The sequence below is a fragment of the Falco peregrinus genome, chromosome 3 (assembly GCF_023634155.1).
Source record: "Falco peregrinus isolate bFalPer1 chromosome 3, bFalPer1.pri, whole genome shotgun sequence".
Lineage (NCBI taxonomy): Eukaryota > Metazoa > Chordata > Aves > Falconiformes > Falconidae > Falco > Falco peregrinus.
Genome location: NC_073723.1, coordinates 77,807,601 through 77,823,828, shown reverse-complemented (window position 1 = coordinate 77,823,828; position 16,228 = coordinate 77,807,601). Strand labels below are relative to the sequence as shown.

The 16,228-nt window shown below is 36.8% G+C and overlaps 1 protein-coding gene across 3 annotated transcripts in view; it reads right to left on the bottom strand.

Moving 5' to 3' along the window:
• Positions 1-1,017: 1,017 nt before the first annotated feature.
• Positions 1,018-16,228, bottom strand: part of GALNT1 (polypeptide N-acetylgalactosaminyltransferase 1) — a 92,736-nt gene continuing 77,525 nt past the window's right edge. For all 3 annotated transcript variants that reach the window (XM_055800700.1, XM_055800702.1, XM_055800703.1), the window contains 6 exons: positions 15,513-15,630; positions 14,377-14,557; positions 7,389-7,528; positions 6,176-6,274; positions 5,266-5,400; positions 1,018-2,703 (listed from right to left, as the gene is read on the bottom strand). In XM_055800700.1, coding sequence (XP_055656675.1) covers positions 2,557-2,703; positions 5,266-5,400; positions 6,176-6,274; positions 7,389-7,528; positions 14,377-14,557; positions 15,513-15,630 — 820 coding nt within the window. In that variant the 3' untranslated portion in view covers positions 1,018-2,556. The remainder of the gene's footprint in view (positions 2,704-5,265; positions 5,401-6,175; positions 6,275-7,388; positions 7,529-14,376; positions 14,558-15,512; positions 15,631-16,228) is intronic.

Genomic DNA, 16,228 nt, shown 5'->3' with positions numbered 1-16,228 from the left:
GTTGTTGAATCAACAAGGGTAAAATCATAGTAACACTGAGGTCTGGCTACAGGTTTAGTGATATTACAAGCCACAGCACTTCAGTTTTGTTAACAGAGTAACACAGCATTAATCCTAAGAGTTACAAATATAAAGTGAAAATGATTCATTTTTGTGTGTTCAGTGATGTGCCATATACTTATGAAAACTGAAACACTAAACTAAGAAATTTTCAAAACTTACAGGACTTTTATGCTGCACTTCTGACACTCCTTGTTCTCATTCTACAAAAGGTTACCCACCTTTGATTTAGAGCCTCTTTGCTGGCGATGTTTTTAAAGGGATGTATTTTGAGTTTCAGAAATTGTTTCTGAACTAATACCCTCATTTTTACATACCATCACCCCCACACACACACCGAAAAGTGCTAGCTTGCTAAGATCAGCTAAAATAAAACCCAAAACATGACCCGAGCCATCACTGGCCAATACACAGCAGAAAAATGAAAACAGTGCTTTGGTGGCTAATAAGCAGTATCAGACAAAAACTTCAGAAACAGTATAAAAGCAGCAGGGACCACAGAGTATCTAAGGAGCAAGAATATGTAGCAATTACAAATGATGACATGGTTGCCCATCCCATCTTCATCATGGCCTGTAACAAAAGGTATAAATCTTCTTACATCACCACTAAGACTTTTCTTTAAAGTCATCTTGGCACGCTTCAATATCTTTCTGATAAATGTACCATACCATTTCTTTCATAAATCACTTCAACTTTATAAGATTTGCAGGGCTATCCACAGAGGAGTCAATGAAAGATAGATATTTAGATGCTTTATCTGATATTAATCCCACCATCTCGTCCTATGTATTTTTAAAGCAGCAACATAATACTGCAATTTGTTAACTTCTCCCCTGCTTAGTGTATGAAAACTCTTGTGTACTGCTGCAGAAATAATGGACATAACACTGACTAAAGCAACTTGGAATAGCAAATCTAAAATAGCCATAACATCCAAATATAATTCCACACAACTTTTGCATGAGTCTAGGTTTAATTTGCTTTACAGGACAGTTGGCCAAACAATGACATTTATCATAAAAATATCCTCTCCATTAAGCAAATCTGATTTTTCTTTCCAAAAGAAAATTCAATGTATACTCTGAGCATTCAGTGGCTCATTTTCAAGATTAGCCCACACAGATTTTTTTTTTGTAACAAAACAAAGCAATTCAGTTAAAAAATGCAGACCAATGTACTGACATAGTCATATTGCTTTTGGCTATGTTGACTTTAAAAACCATGCCAATTTTGCTATTTTTCTTTAGGTTTTATTAGAAAAAAGCAGCAGATCAACATTACAATTCAGAGTCTAATCTAAATATGCACTTGACAATGAAGCACATCTGAATATGAAGTGAAAAAAGATTCCAGAAAACCTTCAGTTTTGCCAGTCTCCTGCTAGCCAAATCATGTATCTTTTCTGCTGGCTTTCTGATGACTGAAATCAAACAAGAAACAAAAGATTTATTGCTATGAAAACAAAACTGTAGTACAGTAGTATAGGTCTTGGGCGCTAAGTGTATCCTGTCAAGTTAACTTAATAATTTCAAAGTGTACTTAAACCTTTTGTTTGGCCATGAAAGACCATAAGCTGACTGACCCAAGTAGAAACTGAAACAGAAGCTTTGGACACAAAAAAAAAACCAAAACAAAACAGTTAGACAGCATGTTAACCTCCAGTTTTCAGACAGTAATAAAAAGATACAATTCCAACAGCCAAGAAATTAAAATAAAAAAATGAAAAAAGTTGACCTGACATTCAAGAGCTATGTTTATTCTTATGCTCGCTTTTTTTGCACCCAAAAGAATTTTAGACTCACCAGAAAAAAAAAAAAAAAAAAAAAAGAGTATTTATGGACTATCTCACAATTGAAAAAGAGAAACAATTGTCTTTTGACTTGGTTATTTTCCCCCACTGAGGTATAAAATCTACATATAAATTTGATACTTCACTATAACAAATCGTACTTTTCATAGTTCTGATTTAGTTTCCATTAAACCCTGTTTACTTTTTGTTTTTAAATCACAGAATTCTTATTTCATGTTACTGAATCTGGTTTCCAGCTCTCTCATTTATTTGTGAATCTATATTTAGTAGTCTGGTTACCACTGCTAAACCAGGGAAAAAAAATCTTGGAACTTTCTTCATTACAACAGCACTTTCAGCAGAGTTTACTGATGTGCAAGCAAACTACAACGATATGCAGCTCTTCAGAGAGATTATTTCATTGATTATGTTTCCACTGTCCAAACGTTCTCAAAATGACTTGCTGAAAGAAATTTTTTCGATCTTGTAAACATCAGTGGGCGCAGTTTCACTAGTATGTGTGGTAGTTTCACATCCTTATACAGGAAGGCTGGTTCACAGCTACTGAGAAGCTGCAGGAGTTCTAACAGCTGATGAACTGTGGATTCTGCAGAGCAGAAGATTCTGTTGCTACTTAACAGTGTAGCCCAAGTATCAGCCGAGGTAGCCCAGTCAATTTTTTGCTTTTTTTTTTTTAGAACCTCTCAGAATATTTCTGGAAGGGTGACATTGCGAAGCAGCCACTGCTGGGAGCGGCTGCCATTGCAGTCTCTGATGCTGGGTACTTGGCTGTCCTCTTCGGTGGCTTTGTCCAGGCACTGGTTACTGTTCACGTGCAACAGGGTTAATTTCTTGAAGACAAAACAATAAGAAATTAGTTTTACAAAATTCACCAGGCATAAGTTCACCAAAAAGTTTCTAGTGGCCATTAAAATTCTTCCACAGGTATGTAGGAACTAGACAAGACCCCTTGGTTACTGACTCCATGTCCCAATCCTAAAGAACACTGAAACATGCTATTTGATGTGGTAGATATTAAAAACAACGCTTTGTGAAAAACAGAACAGTCTGAACTTTTAAATCATGTTCTTTATCAAGCAATATCCACCATTCTTTAAATAGGACTATATACCTAGGGATATTTGAGGAGTTAGAAATTAAAGTTTGGTAAGATATACAACTTCAATTATTAGTTATAAGAGAAGCTTTGATCAGAATGAACACGTGAAATATGTATTTGAAAGTACACTTTTATCCTCAGCTGGGGACACAACACTGACCTTACATTGTGTTCTTTTAGTACTATGTTCTTTTTTAAAAAATATGTTCTTTAAAAAAAAAAGATGCGTACAAGTTCACATACATATGTATCTTTTGCAATACCTACTAATCTTACTTATGCAATCTTCCATACACCACTCTGTCTACCTCCGCACTATCCTCATGGACAACAGATCTTCAAAAGTTGCATTTCCTGCCACTGTGCTGTGGGTACTCATCAGTGCATCAACTTCTCTATGGTACTGACAGGCATTACTATCAGTATTTCTTCTCTCACTCAGCAGCGCTACTGGACTGACAGAAAAGTGGCAGAACAAGCAGGCCTTGTGTGCACAAGCAATGAAGGGTAAAATAACCCCCAACCAAAAACCTGAGCACATTTCCTCCGCTCATACAGCACATGAAGAACGAATGAGACAGTTGGAACAGACATAAGCAAACAAATAACTAACACACAGGTTTAGGTTTTGCTTCCCCCTCCTTTCTCTTTCTATCTGGTAGACACCAAGGGAAAGGGGCTTCTTACATGTCTCCTGAACAGAGGCAAAAGAAAAATAAAACCTACAGGAAAATCATCCAGCTAAGCAGGCAGGAGTTCTTGCTAAGTACTCCCTAAATTGTTTTTGTGTTTTATTAGCCAGCTTTCAGTAAAGTTCTGAAGGTTATACCTAGATTTTCCACTGGCAGAATGAAGAGAAAATACAAATACAGCCAAATCTATGGCTCAAGATTGACACAGGGGAAGTTTTACTGTCTTTACTGTTTTACTGTCTGTGTCAATCATTGCAAGACAGACTACTGCATCTTCAGACACCTAAGTGCAACGTTCTTCCCAAATGATAAAGTAGAAACAAAATAAAAAGTACTTTGGTGAATCGCTGCCATGTAGTAATATTACTCATCTTATTTACTTAAGTCATGTGAACTAACTACATTAAAAACAAGAATGAATGGTTCCCAAGATTCAAATTTAATCATTTCAATTAACATTTAATCCTGAAAGCCTTCAACAGCTTGCTTCAGTCTCCTACCAGCAGCTGCTAGCAACGTGCAGAAATTCAAGTAAAGATCCACCATCTTCCACATTAACTACCATCCTAATGAAAAAATCATCTTTCATACATATTTCCTTTTAGTCTTAAAGGCTGTAGGTTTCATTAACACCTCAGCTACTAAAATCTACAGCAAGTCTATTTAGTTAGAAATACCTTGTTAGGTATGCCCAACCCACCCTTATTTCTTTTCTTTCTCTCGCTCTCTTTTTTTTTTTTTTTTTTTTTAATCTGTGAAATTACTTTTTAGTAGCTAAATATCCACATGTTCTCTTTATAAAATAGTTGTCATGATTATACTGGCAAGATTCTCCTTCCACAAATTGTCTCACAATTGTCTTTTGCAATAAGTGATTTTAAATTAAGAAGTTTTAGAACTATTTCTTACTAACTAGCCATGATTTAAGTCAGAGTTCTTGACAGCACTATATCACAAGGGAGTTTTTAGAGCTTGCAAATCAAATTAGTGATGAATGGATCAACAATCAATGATTTCTAGATCTGGCAGTTCAACATGTGAACTTCAAATAAATTTGAACATGATGTACAAGAAAAAGAATAATTAAAGGTAAAATTAAAATAAAGCTGCTTTAAGCATCTCAACCTTAAACATATCATGATTAGAAATGTAAAATCTTCCTTATAATTTTGGGATGCTGATTTTTTTAATTAGAGAAGTATTTCCTTTTAACCTTGTGCAAGATAAGATACCAGGTGACGAATTTGTCACAAGTTTGTTAGCATTAACTTTTACTGGTCCAGAAGATACCTGGAATACTTTTCCATTGTTAATCTCACTGTAACACAACACTACACTAGCAGACTAATCTTTCTCCAGAGGACCTAAAAAGCACATTAAATATATTCTTCTAAAAGCTCCCCCAAAATTCACCAGGTAATTAAATCGATACAGATTGATTTAATGTCTATTTAGTGATTACACAATGAATTAATAACAGAGGGAACATAACCCTGACCTTGTTTCCTGTTTTGACTGTCCAGTAGTGGTTTCACACTGGAATATGTTGCTCTGTAGGTTCATGTAAAACCCAAGTTGTCACAAGTCATTAGAAGACTTACCACTGGATCATATTCCCAAAGCTGATTTCCTTTTAGATGGTGGCACTTGAGCATCGTTACTGGGCCATTAAGTTTGGATACATCTAAACACAAATCATCTGTTCGAATTTCCTTGTTGGCAGTATATGAGAAAACCTAGACAGAAAAAGAATGAGAGGAACTGGAAAAAAAGTTCAACTAAAACTTCCTGGGGCAGGGGGAACATTTGTGCATTACTTCATTGATATCCACTAAAACTTTCAGGGTTTTATTCTTTTCCATTCAGCGTGTATAGAAAGATTATGGTGGGGTTTTTTAGGGAATAAATATAAACACTATACGAACAAGCTCTTCAGTCAAAACTGACATTTTTTTTAATTCTAGACTGCTTCCTGTACAGAAACAGGAGAATCCCCAACACAGTTAATCCCTGTATACTGAAAAAAACCCCAACATCAAGAATTATTGACAAAATAGAACAAAAACCAAGATGTAAAATAAATTCCAGAACTGACCCCCAGAAAAATGTACATTAAAAACAGCGTTTCAGGTACAGGCATGTTTGGGTTTTATTTTTAAAGTAATAATGCCAATAAGGACATCTAACCAGAAGACAGTCCCAGAGAACCTACAGGAGGTGAAAAGTCTTGCTTGCGGCAGGTCTCCTTCTCTCCTCATTTCTTTTTTGACTTGAAAGTTGATCTAAAACCTATTACAATAAGGCCTCAAAAATCTACAAATGACAAACCACTCAAGAAATCTTCTTATGCGTTTCCTCTTACAGGCATCTTTTTCAGCAAGGGTTTCCTAAACTTTACCACTTTGGTATATTTTAAAGATAACTACTGAAAGAATTGAAGAATTGTTCCAGTGAGGAGAAGTAGTGTTCAAAATAATTCAATATATTAAGAAAATAAAACAAAATAATCACCTGATTGCCACCCATTCCATGGCAGTTAAAAATTCCAACCTTCTCATTTTCTTTCCTTGCCATGTTATCCAGACATTGATTTGTCTCCACATTTCTTATCTAGGAGTGAAAAAGAGCACCTCACCAAAGGTTATTTTTTAGAAGAGAACTAGGTCCATATCAAACCACACTGGCACCAGTTTTCTCTGCCATACACCAGAGATTATGGGAATGAAATGTAAAATATAGCAGCAACTGTACTACAATGAGAAACCACTGTCTGAGACTCAAACTCCCAAGCAAATTCTCAAGCTACCAGGTTACAGAGCCACGTTTGTTTCTTTACTTTCTTTCAGGGATCCTTCCATCCTGGGGACTCTCTTTGCTTAAAGGCTCAGCTATAACAAAATGGACACAGTTGAGTCTCCAGCCCAAAACCTTCAGAAGTTTTAAAGCACTCTCCTAGGCATGGTGGGTTTAATTCCCTTTGAAATCATGGGTGACTGGTTTCAATTTCCTCACTTCTTAAGTTACAGCCTTAATCCCTGTATTACTATATAGTAAGCAGGCAGGGGTAGCAAGTCTCTTGATAGTCATGCAGCAGCATGAATGCCTGCTCCATTTTGTTAAAAGCACTTCTTTTAAAAACAAACGGTACAAAATCACCCTACAATGTGCTCAATATTTGCCTCAGCGTGGCTTGTAGGGGAGAGTAGGTGCATGCTCATTTATGAAAGCATCATCTGTACTACCTTTACAGTCACCTAAGAAACTTTAAAGAAAAAATAAGAGAAATGTCTAGCAAGGTTTAGGGATCACTGGAGTTTGCTGGTCACGGACGAGGGTTCTGGCGGTAAAGTTCAGAGCTATTGTTGGGCCAAGCCCTTGCTTGACCTGGTCTAGATCTTTAAGCAAAATTCTGCTCATACTCTACTTAGAGAATGTTATATAGAAAGTTATTCATAACTATAAGTTTCTGAAGGAATATTTCTAAAGCCTTTCTATGTAACATTTAGTATTGTAGCAAAAAAGGGAGAACATTCCAGTTACAGTACTGTATACCGAAGTTCAGTTTTCTGCCTCACTGAGAAGCCAGATGTATCATTTCACAAGGAACACAGGTGCAAGATACTTGGACTTTGCTGGAGATAACTTGTTTGCACTACTCAGTTCAGAACACAACTTACCTACCCAACGTAAGTTGCACATTAAGATATGTAGAATAAAATCTCACCTCTCCTAGAGAAAAGTAATGGCGTGGAATTTGGGAATCAGGATAAACGTTCTCCAGGTACCAGGAGAAAGGCTTGCACTGGAGCTTGCGTCTTAGTCCAAGTCGTGACGATATGTCCCCATAATCAACTTTAGTAACTCCTGTAGCAACAAAGAAAGTTTTGTTCAATGACTGCTAATAAAAGTTATGTACATCCACTTGATACAAAAATGATCAGTATAATACACTGCTTGCATGAAAGACTTTCTCTTTAGAAAATCATCTCTACACAACAAAATGTTTTGGTTTTTTTTTAATATAGCATTACACTGTTTATATTCTCAGAAAGAACATGTCAGTCACTACCTGTGACTTCTTTTTCCAGATAATTATAGAAAAGATGGAATCACTACATCCGTGCTACACGTCGATTTATTACCTGTGGTTTGTGGAACAATCTGAATGCAGTTGCTTACTAAGTTATCAAAGGAGCAAGGTTAAAACCATTACAGTCACTAACGCCATTCCATCCCCAATGGCAATCGGGGTATATAACATGGTAGTCTCCTCTGGAGCAAGGAGAATTCCATTTTAATTTAATTCTGTAAGCCAGGTACCACCTGCTGGACCTTCACCATCTATCTAACTGCACAAAGAAACAGTCAGAAAGCAGCCTTCATACAGGGAACTAATCCTTCAATAATTCAGTATTTGTTCAATATAACTGCAGCATTTGCAGGAAGTACATTCACCATTAGACTGTTATCATTTTTTGTGGTATTTTGCTTGCCTTTCTTCTCCTTTGCTTCTCATTTATCAAAGTGCTCATTCTTTCTGTACCTTCCTACTGCTTTGTGGTTATTGTAATTCCTTCCAAAGATTAATTTGTGCAAGTCCCATCTGTAGACAGGTTAAGGAAGGTGTGCATGATCAGTAGATATTTTTGCCTGACCAGCATTAAGCGCTAGTCATTAATATTCCAGTAATACTGATTAATTAAGGGTAGAATAATTTCTAGTTTTCAGGCATCATGGGTTTTTTGTATTTTCCACACTACACTCCATAACACACAGGCCAAAAGTAATATACTACAAAAAAACCCAAAAAACAACAAATAAAACGAAAACCTAAACCAAAAAAGAACAAAAACAATTCCTAGCAATTTAAATTCCCCTCACAGACCACAAATATGGCTCAACTGGCCGCCACACTATAGACCTCCAGCTGCATACATTTTTCAGAAATCCCTCCACTTAGAGGACTGTGAATTACCTCTGAAATTGTTGAACTTTTGAAATTGAGTTCGAGACATTGTTAGCATACTGTGTTATTACATCGACCAACCAGAAGATGGTGTATGTCTACTCAATTAAGACAGATAACTGCCGTTTCAGCTAAATCTTTGTAAACATCAATAAAAACATTAGTAATTTCAGTATTCCAGAAATAAAAAATGTTACACAGGCTTTTTTTTTTTTTTAAATACAAACCTAAAAGGCTTTTTAACAAAGATGTTTGAGAACTACACTGGAAAGGGAATGAAAGCAAAGGAGAGCTTGTTTTTTTAATATTTTGAATAGTGTGAATGAAATTTAAAAATCTCTTGGAATAGAATACCAAAAAACTTCAGTTTGGGCTTTCCAGTCACAAAAGAAATTCCAAAACCAAAAACCACAAGACAAAGAAAACCTCCAAAAAAACCACTGTTCTATCTTCACCAAAGCAAGTATTTGCTCTACACCAAAAGGAGCACTCATTCAAAAGATGATGAAGCAAGAAGAGAAAGGTTGTACCAACCACAGCTAAGTATGGAGTTCTTCGTTTTTCAGTGATAAAAAAGCTGCTGATGGATGAAACAGTTATCATGCCATCCTTACAACAACCTTACAGCACTCAAAACTATTTCATCAGTCTGCTAAATCGACCACCTTAAGAAAACAACACTGTTAAGGCTTTGTCACATCACTGGATGGCAGTAAGAATTAAAGTCACAACCATAAACAATTAAATGCAAAGTGACTTAATAGCATATGTGCATGCTGTTTCTTAAAGTATTTTAAAATGTCAACAAGTAGAAAGAAAAGTGGCAGCTGATTTTCTCTCTGTTACAATGCAGTAAAAGGTATGTATTATATTACATTTAACCATTTTTAGTCTGAAAGATTTTTTTAGAAATCCTCTCTTAAGTTAGGTTTGCACCAAACTATATATCGCCACATAACTGCAGTTAGCAGCAGGTTAGCAGATGGACCGAATAGCAGAACAGGTATAGTTGCCTTAGGGGTATCCTTTAAAGAGGCTGAATTACTCCATTTCCTAGATTTCTGGTACTTTATCTGTATTACTCAAAACTAGCTTGAGTGTTCCTATACAGTGCAGTGGCGGTCACTTACGGGTTACAGTTCTTTTGGGAAGGAAAAGAAAAAAAGGAAGCAACTAGGAAAACTGCAAAGTATAAAACATATAAAAATTAAGTACATGTGTAAATTGTTATTTCCTCCACAGACCAGTAAAGTTTATATACACATGAAAGTGACATATCTTCCAGTGTTTTTGTACTTGTTTTTAATGGCTCAGCTAAAAAAACAAAACAAAAAACAAAGCACAAAACAAGAATTAGATCAAAACTTCCCCCCAGGAAAGAATTATGCCAGACTCCACAGCTATGTCCACAATCACATGCTTTTTTTTCACACATATATTTAAAGATGTACTAAAAATTAAATATTGATAAGGCAAAAACTACCACACAAAAAAAGTTACACCACCACCAGTTCTTTTGCACAAATAAAGACTCATCTCAGCAACAGCTTGTGCTACCACTATTCTTGAAGAAGTTTGGTATGCAGTACCAGTCTACTCTGATTAGTAATATATAACGGTCTTTCCTTACACCTTTAGAAACACATACATATAATGATGTCTATCAGTAAAGTACTCCTTCAGATTAATTTTCTTTGTCACCTTATATTTGAGCTTCCTATCGGTTGTGCTGCAACAGTTCTGCCAGCCTCAGAACTTCAAAACAACTAAAAAATTGCTTGCAAAGTTCAACATGTGGCAATATATTTATGCTAAATTGCTTTGAAAGAAAAAGCAGCATATTTTGATCAAGACGATCAATTGTTCAATCATTTTCAAAAGCATGACAAGTATGAAAACTATTTCATCTAAAACTAGTCTTCTGTTAAAAATCATAGAACTTGTTTTTACTATTATGAAACTCGATAAGCAATAATAATTTTAAACCAATTTGAACAGTTCCATTATTTGCATTCCCAATTAATGCTAACAGGGAATACTAGCTGAAAACAAAACCACACAAATAAAAAAGTTATCCATTTCCAGTCTACCTATGGAACCTTGACTTACCATGCTTGCATCAAGACAAGTGCATGCAACAATTAGAAACTAGGCCTACTGATTCAGTTTTCAGAATAACACATCTAATGTCTGCCTAGATGGCTCTTGCTCAGGTAATTCTGCAATGCTGTCTTTTCAGGCTTTCTGCCTTTCCACTTAGCCCCAGTGCAACAGAAGATACCTTCAAGGGCAAACTTTTGCTCAACAATAAAACTAATTTCTATACCAGCTAGATGAGGTTCTACTTGAGCTCACTGAAGTGGCTTTCTAAGATGCCTTCAGCTCGCCAGCTGGGATGGGAGAGGCTGCTCAATGACAAGAATGCATGCCGGACAAGGAGTGGGGGTACATGTAGGAGCTGGAACCCAGACTCACATGCAGAACAGGGAAACCATGCAGTCTGAAGGTATTCATGCTTCACTTTTAAACTGAGGATACCAAATTTTGCAGCTGTCACTTTATCATTAATTAGTAGTTAGGAGAGAAGGGCAGGGTGAGGTAGCTGTGGTAAGCCAGCCTAATGCTTTCAGCTTCTGCTGTGGAAAGGGGCAGCTTTCCCTTGCTCACCTACAGATTCCTGCTGCACCTCCTGTGCTGCCACAGGGGTGAACTTAACCAGTGGAGAGCCAACCCACAGGACAAATAACCCTAACAGGTTTGGCAAGTCCAATCAGTGGACACAGACAACAGTCAACAAGTGAGGGGAGGTGAAGCCCTATCACCTGCCATGGAAAGCAAGGCACTCTCCTCACAGCAAGCTGTCAGACTGCCATCGCCATCTTGTGAAGCCTCACCTTGGACAATCTAGTCCTAGTATTTTAGGCTGGAGAAAGTGATGAACGGCCACCATTAGGAATAAAGAAGTGGCAGTGTCCACAGAACAGAATCACTGGAGCCAGGAATCAGATTATTCATCTGCATGTGCTGGACCCATTTTCTGAAAGCCTAAGAGGAAACGGTCTGGGAAACAACACCTTGCCGTAAAGCATGACTGTGAGGAAAACAGTCAGCTAATGAGAAAAGACTATAGCCAGTGCCATTACTGCCATGAAAATAGCTGTTGTGTGCAATAAGATAGGTTTGATTTTAGTTGAGGAGCAGCTGCTGCAATACTTCCCTGCCCAACTACTCAACTGCCCTACCCAACCTAACCACTCCTAAGGAGAGAGGTGGCTTCTAAAATGCATTAAACCTTAAAACAGACAAGTAACAATTTCTACTAGGCTGTACTTATTACAGAAAAAAGGATTACAGGCTTATTTTTCAAGAGGGCAGCTTTCCATTTAACTACATTACATTAATAGTACAGTCTCTTGAGTCTCTATCATTCAAGCAGTAAGCCTTTTTTTTCCCCCCGCATAACACAAATTACATGAAGTGGGAAAGCTACCTGAAAATCCTAGGTTTGCTTTCCTGGACCAATCCCTCTGTGATTCAGTATCTTAGGGGAGCAGAATAGAAAGGATATAAAGGAGGAAACAAATTTCTTGTTAGCTAGGCTCAATGATGCCTGTCAGTATATTACCTCCCCCAAAATCCAATTTTCTCTTCCATGTCAACTAATAAGAAAAAACCTGGGTGCACAGCGGATTGCTTGTTTTCCTCGCTCATCTGCACCCAGGCTTGCAAACCAGCATCAGCTTAAAAATCCTCACCTCAGTCCTTGCAAGAACTCAAGACAGTGTCACAGTAATATTGAAAGTACACATTGTACTTGTACTAGCGAAGAGTTTCACAAGCTGCATGCTGTACTCTGCCAGAGGGCCACTACACCATCATTCTGTATGAACTAAACATTAAAATGTTTATGTTAGAAGGATACCTGGAAAAGCAGAGTATGGCTAAATGAGCCGATGCAGCAGAGATTCACTGAGTTTCTAAGACAACTATTGGCCAGAAAGAATTACTGAAATTCACACTGATGTTACTTGCTGTCAACGGGTAAGATCAGGGTCTGCAACACTCAGGTAAGATTGGAGATATATCAGAATAACAACAGCAAAGTGCTTGTGAACTTCCCAAAACAGCAATCCCTTCTAGTTAACACCTACTGGCTCTCACAACTTACATGGATTTGGGGGGCGGGGTGAGAGGCATGAGTGGCACTGAGTACATTTATGTGCTCATTCTATGAACAACAGGTATTACATCATACCTAAGAATGACCCACAGTATTAACCACTCTTTTCACAGCCCCAGGCAACAAATCAGTTTCAGAGCAACAACTTCTTCAGGTACTACATGATCCTATTCTTGAAATGCTTAGAAATTCTATTAAACTTCAGTGCAGTGTCAATATGGACACAGGTATAGATTGTGTGCCAGTTGGAAGGTGTAGATGCTCTTAAGAGGAGCCTGGCAAGAACACATCCCTATCCAGCAATCATTCAGTCTATCAGCATACTAACTATGCAGACATGCATCTTTTGAAAGGAAAGAAAATATACAGTGCAGTTAGACAACTGCTTAAGTTACTTTCACCATTTCAAAATTTTTACCCTATTCTGGTTTAGATTGAATTCTTTCATTCCTTTTCTCCAACAGCAGAATGCATGTATATTCCACAACACTGCAAAACTCTGAAAGTAAGTCCTATCAAAATAACAATCCTACAAAATTCAAACAGTATGACTCCTTTTGTAGCCTACACTTAATACATGAAACGGAAGGACTACAGAGATTATATATAAAATAACAGCCTTATCATGGTGTTCAGTAATGTAAATTTCTTTTTAACAATTAGATAATTTTTATAGTTAGGTGTTCCAGCTACTTTTTACATTTTAAAATCTTGCTTGACATGGATGCATAAAAGCAATCTTAACCAAAAATGATTGTACCTATTTAAATACAAGTTTTCTGAATATCTATACATGTCATGTTTGAATTCATAATGCTTCATTAACAACAACACAGGGCAGTAACCATAAGCTATTAGCTTCTGATTTCAGCTAAGCTTTGAGTAGCAGTAAGAATTATTTTTAATTAAAAAAAAAATCTTACACAGTCTTGAGTAATACATTCTCTTAAGACAAAAAAAGAACATAAATCTGCACAGTGACTTGTTCTCAACAAGTATTCTTAAAACCATTAATCTAAAATTTGACATTGTTCAGACTCATACTACATTGTATTACAGCTTTTAAATTTGAATACTAATGCAGGTTTGATAAGTCATAAGGAAATATTAGTTTTAAAGATACATTTTTGGAAAAGCAGACATGGTATATAGAACTACCACTTCGTATTTAAAGTCAAAAGCCTCTATTGTCTCAAGTATTTAGAAATTATGTCTGTTGTTACCCAAAGTTTGTCTCTTTTCGTTTGTTTTTTTGAACAACAACAACAACAGCAACAATATTCAGTAGTGGAAAGTAAGTAATCAGTATTTCCCAGGCTTCCTCTCTTTCCCTGATTTTTTTTTTTTTTTTCCCAGAAATTGAGTTAATAGTAAATTTGCTCTCATATTTTACATCCTCTTGGTTTTTTAACATCCATTTTATGAAACATAATAAATATCATACAGACAAGTATACTAGCAACCTGCTCCTATACTCTGGATAGTGAAGTGCAAACTCTACTAAGCCAAAAGATGTTAACGTTTTAATATTTAATAGGTATTTCTCATAACCAAAGGCCTGCTCACCTGGGGAAATGATGTAAAAAAAGTTTTTGAATTCATCCATCCAGACTTCTGCAAGTCGCCTGTTATTTTTGTTGATAATCTGCCCTGTACCTCCTGGAAAAGTGTATGGTGTTGCTTTCCTGAACACATGACCAACATGTGAACAAGTTACAATTTCCAAAGTGCCACCACACTGCCAGATCTGAAAGTGATAGAACAATTATTCCATAGCTTCAAGTTGTTAAAAAAAAAAGTTTAAAACTGTTAATCACTTGCTTCTGCTCGAGCTGGAGAAACAACATTAGTTGAGGTCTAGAACAAACACATACTGCATGGAAGAGAAACATATGCCTGTTTCCTGCTCAACAGATAAAGATGCTCACAAACATGAGTCAGGCACCATAATAAAGTGTATATCAGGCCTCGAAGCAGTAATGCATCAGCAAGGCTACTTTGGAGAACTGGGCAAGTTGACAGCATTGGGAGGAAAAGGCTCACATGAATCACAGGAAGTAACAGGTGGTGATCTGTCCAAAAAACTCTATCATAAAGTAGAATATACATGTAAAAACCCCCATACATTTCCCAACTAAAGATTCTGAAAATATTTGCATTTTTACATTGGACCTCTAAAAATGCAAATCCAGGAGGCTGAACTACTTCAGAAGTATCCACCTGTATATTCTGAGATGATAAGTAAACCAAAAGCAAATAGTTCAGTTTGGTAGGAACCAAAGCGAGAACACCACTGGTTAAGTCCACATCCAAATGAACAGATGCAATAATTAAGTTAGAAAACAGCACGAGGAGAGTTTGTAACAGAAGTGCTCACATTTCACTGACACATTAAACCATGCACTGATGATATCACCCTTAACTTATGCTACCCAATTAGCTTTTCTAACTGAACTCCTTTTGACACACAGCCATTCTTCAGAATGACAGTCCCAATCTTTTAATCACAAAGCTATGCCAACAATTCACCATGCACTTTTCACTAACAGCTACAGTCTTTACATATCTACATTGGAAGAACACGACAGAAGCAAAGTGCTAACTGCAACAGGGGAGGACACTGATGCAGGCAGCAGATCTGTATTTTACAGAACTCAAGATGCACTGTCCTGAGTAACAAAACACTGAAAAGTTTTACCTACCCTGAAAGAAATTTCTAAGTTTTCTCCACCCCAAATATCCATTCCAGCATCATATGTTCCAATTTCCTGAAAGTAATCTCTGTCTATTGAAAAAAGACCTCCTGCCATTGTAGGTGTCCTGGGGGGGGGGGGGGGGGGGGGGAAGACAAAAGGTAAGTGTCAGTCATTATGAAAACATACACTTAAATACATTTCACCCTTACACTGACAAAATATCTTTTTATTTCCCAAGTTTCTAACACATTCCTGCTCAGTAGGTTTCCATCCAAATTCAGTTACCATCGATGTACGTGCTAGCCCAAAATTTTCCAGGGATGGAAGCAGTTATTGACAGTTCTCCTTATTTTCTCACTTCAAATTGTAATCCAGATAAACAGCTCCTAGAAAGCTGCTGCAATTCCAGAGAAAGACTTCTGGCTTCAGTGCTGGTAATTCATAAAAAAGAAACCAGTTTCTGACAGGAAATTTATACTTCTGGCAACTGTTCTTGAAAAAGTTATGGGAGGCCATGAAGCGGCCTGCTTGCTTGCACTATTATTGCTTCATAGAAGAAAACTGTCGTCAGGGTTACATCCAGATTTTCTTTAAAAATTCCTTATTGGTAGAAAAAGAGAACTGTGCTGGTTTCTCCTAACTTTACCAACATCTCCCAGATTTCCACCTTTTTAGTCAACAAGTGTACAAATGGTAAATTATACATTAGGCTGATGACACAT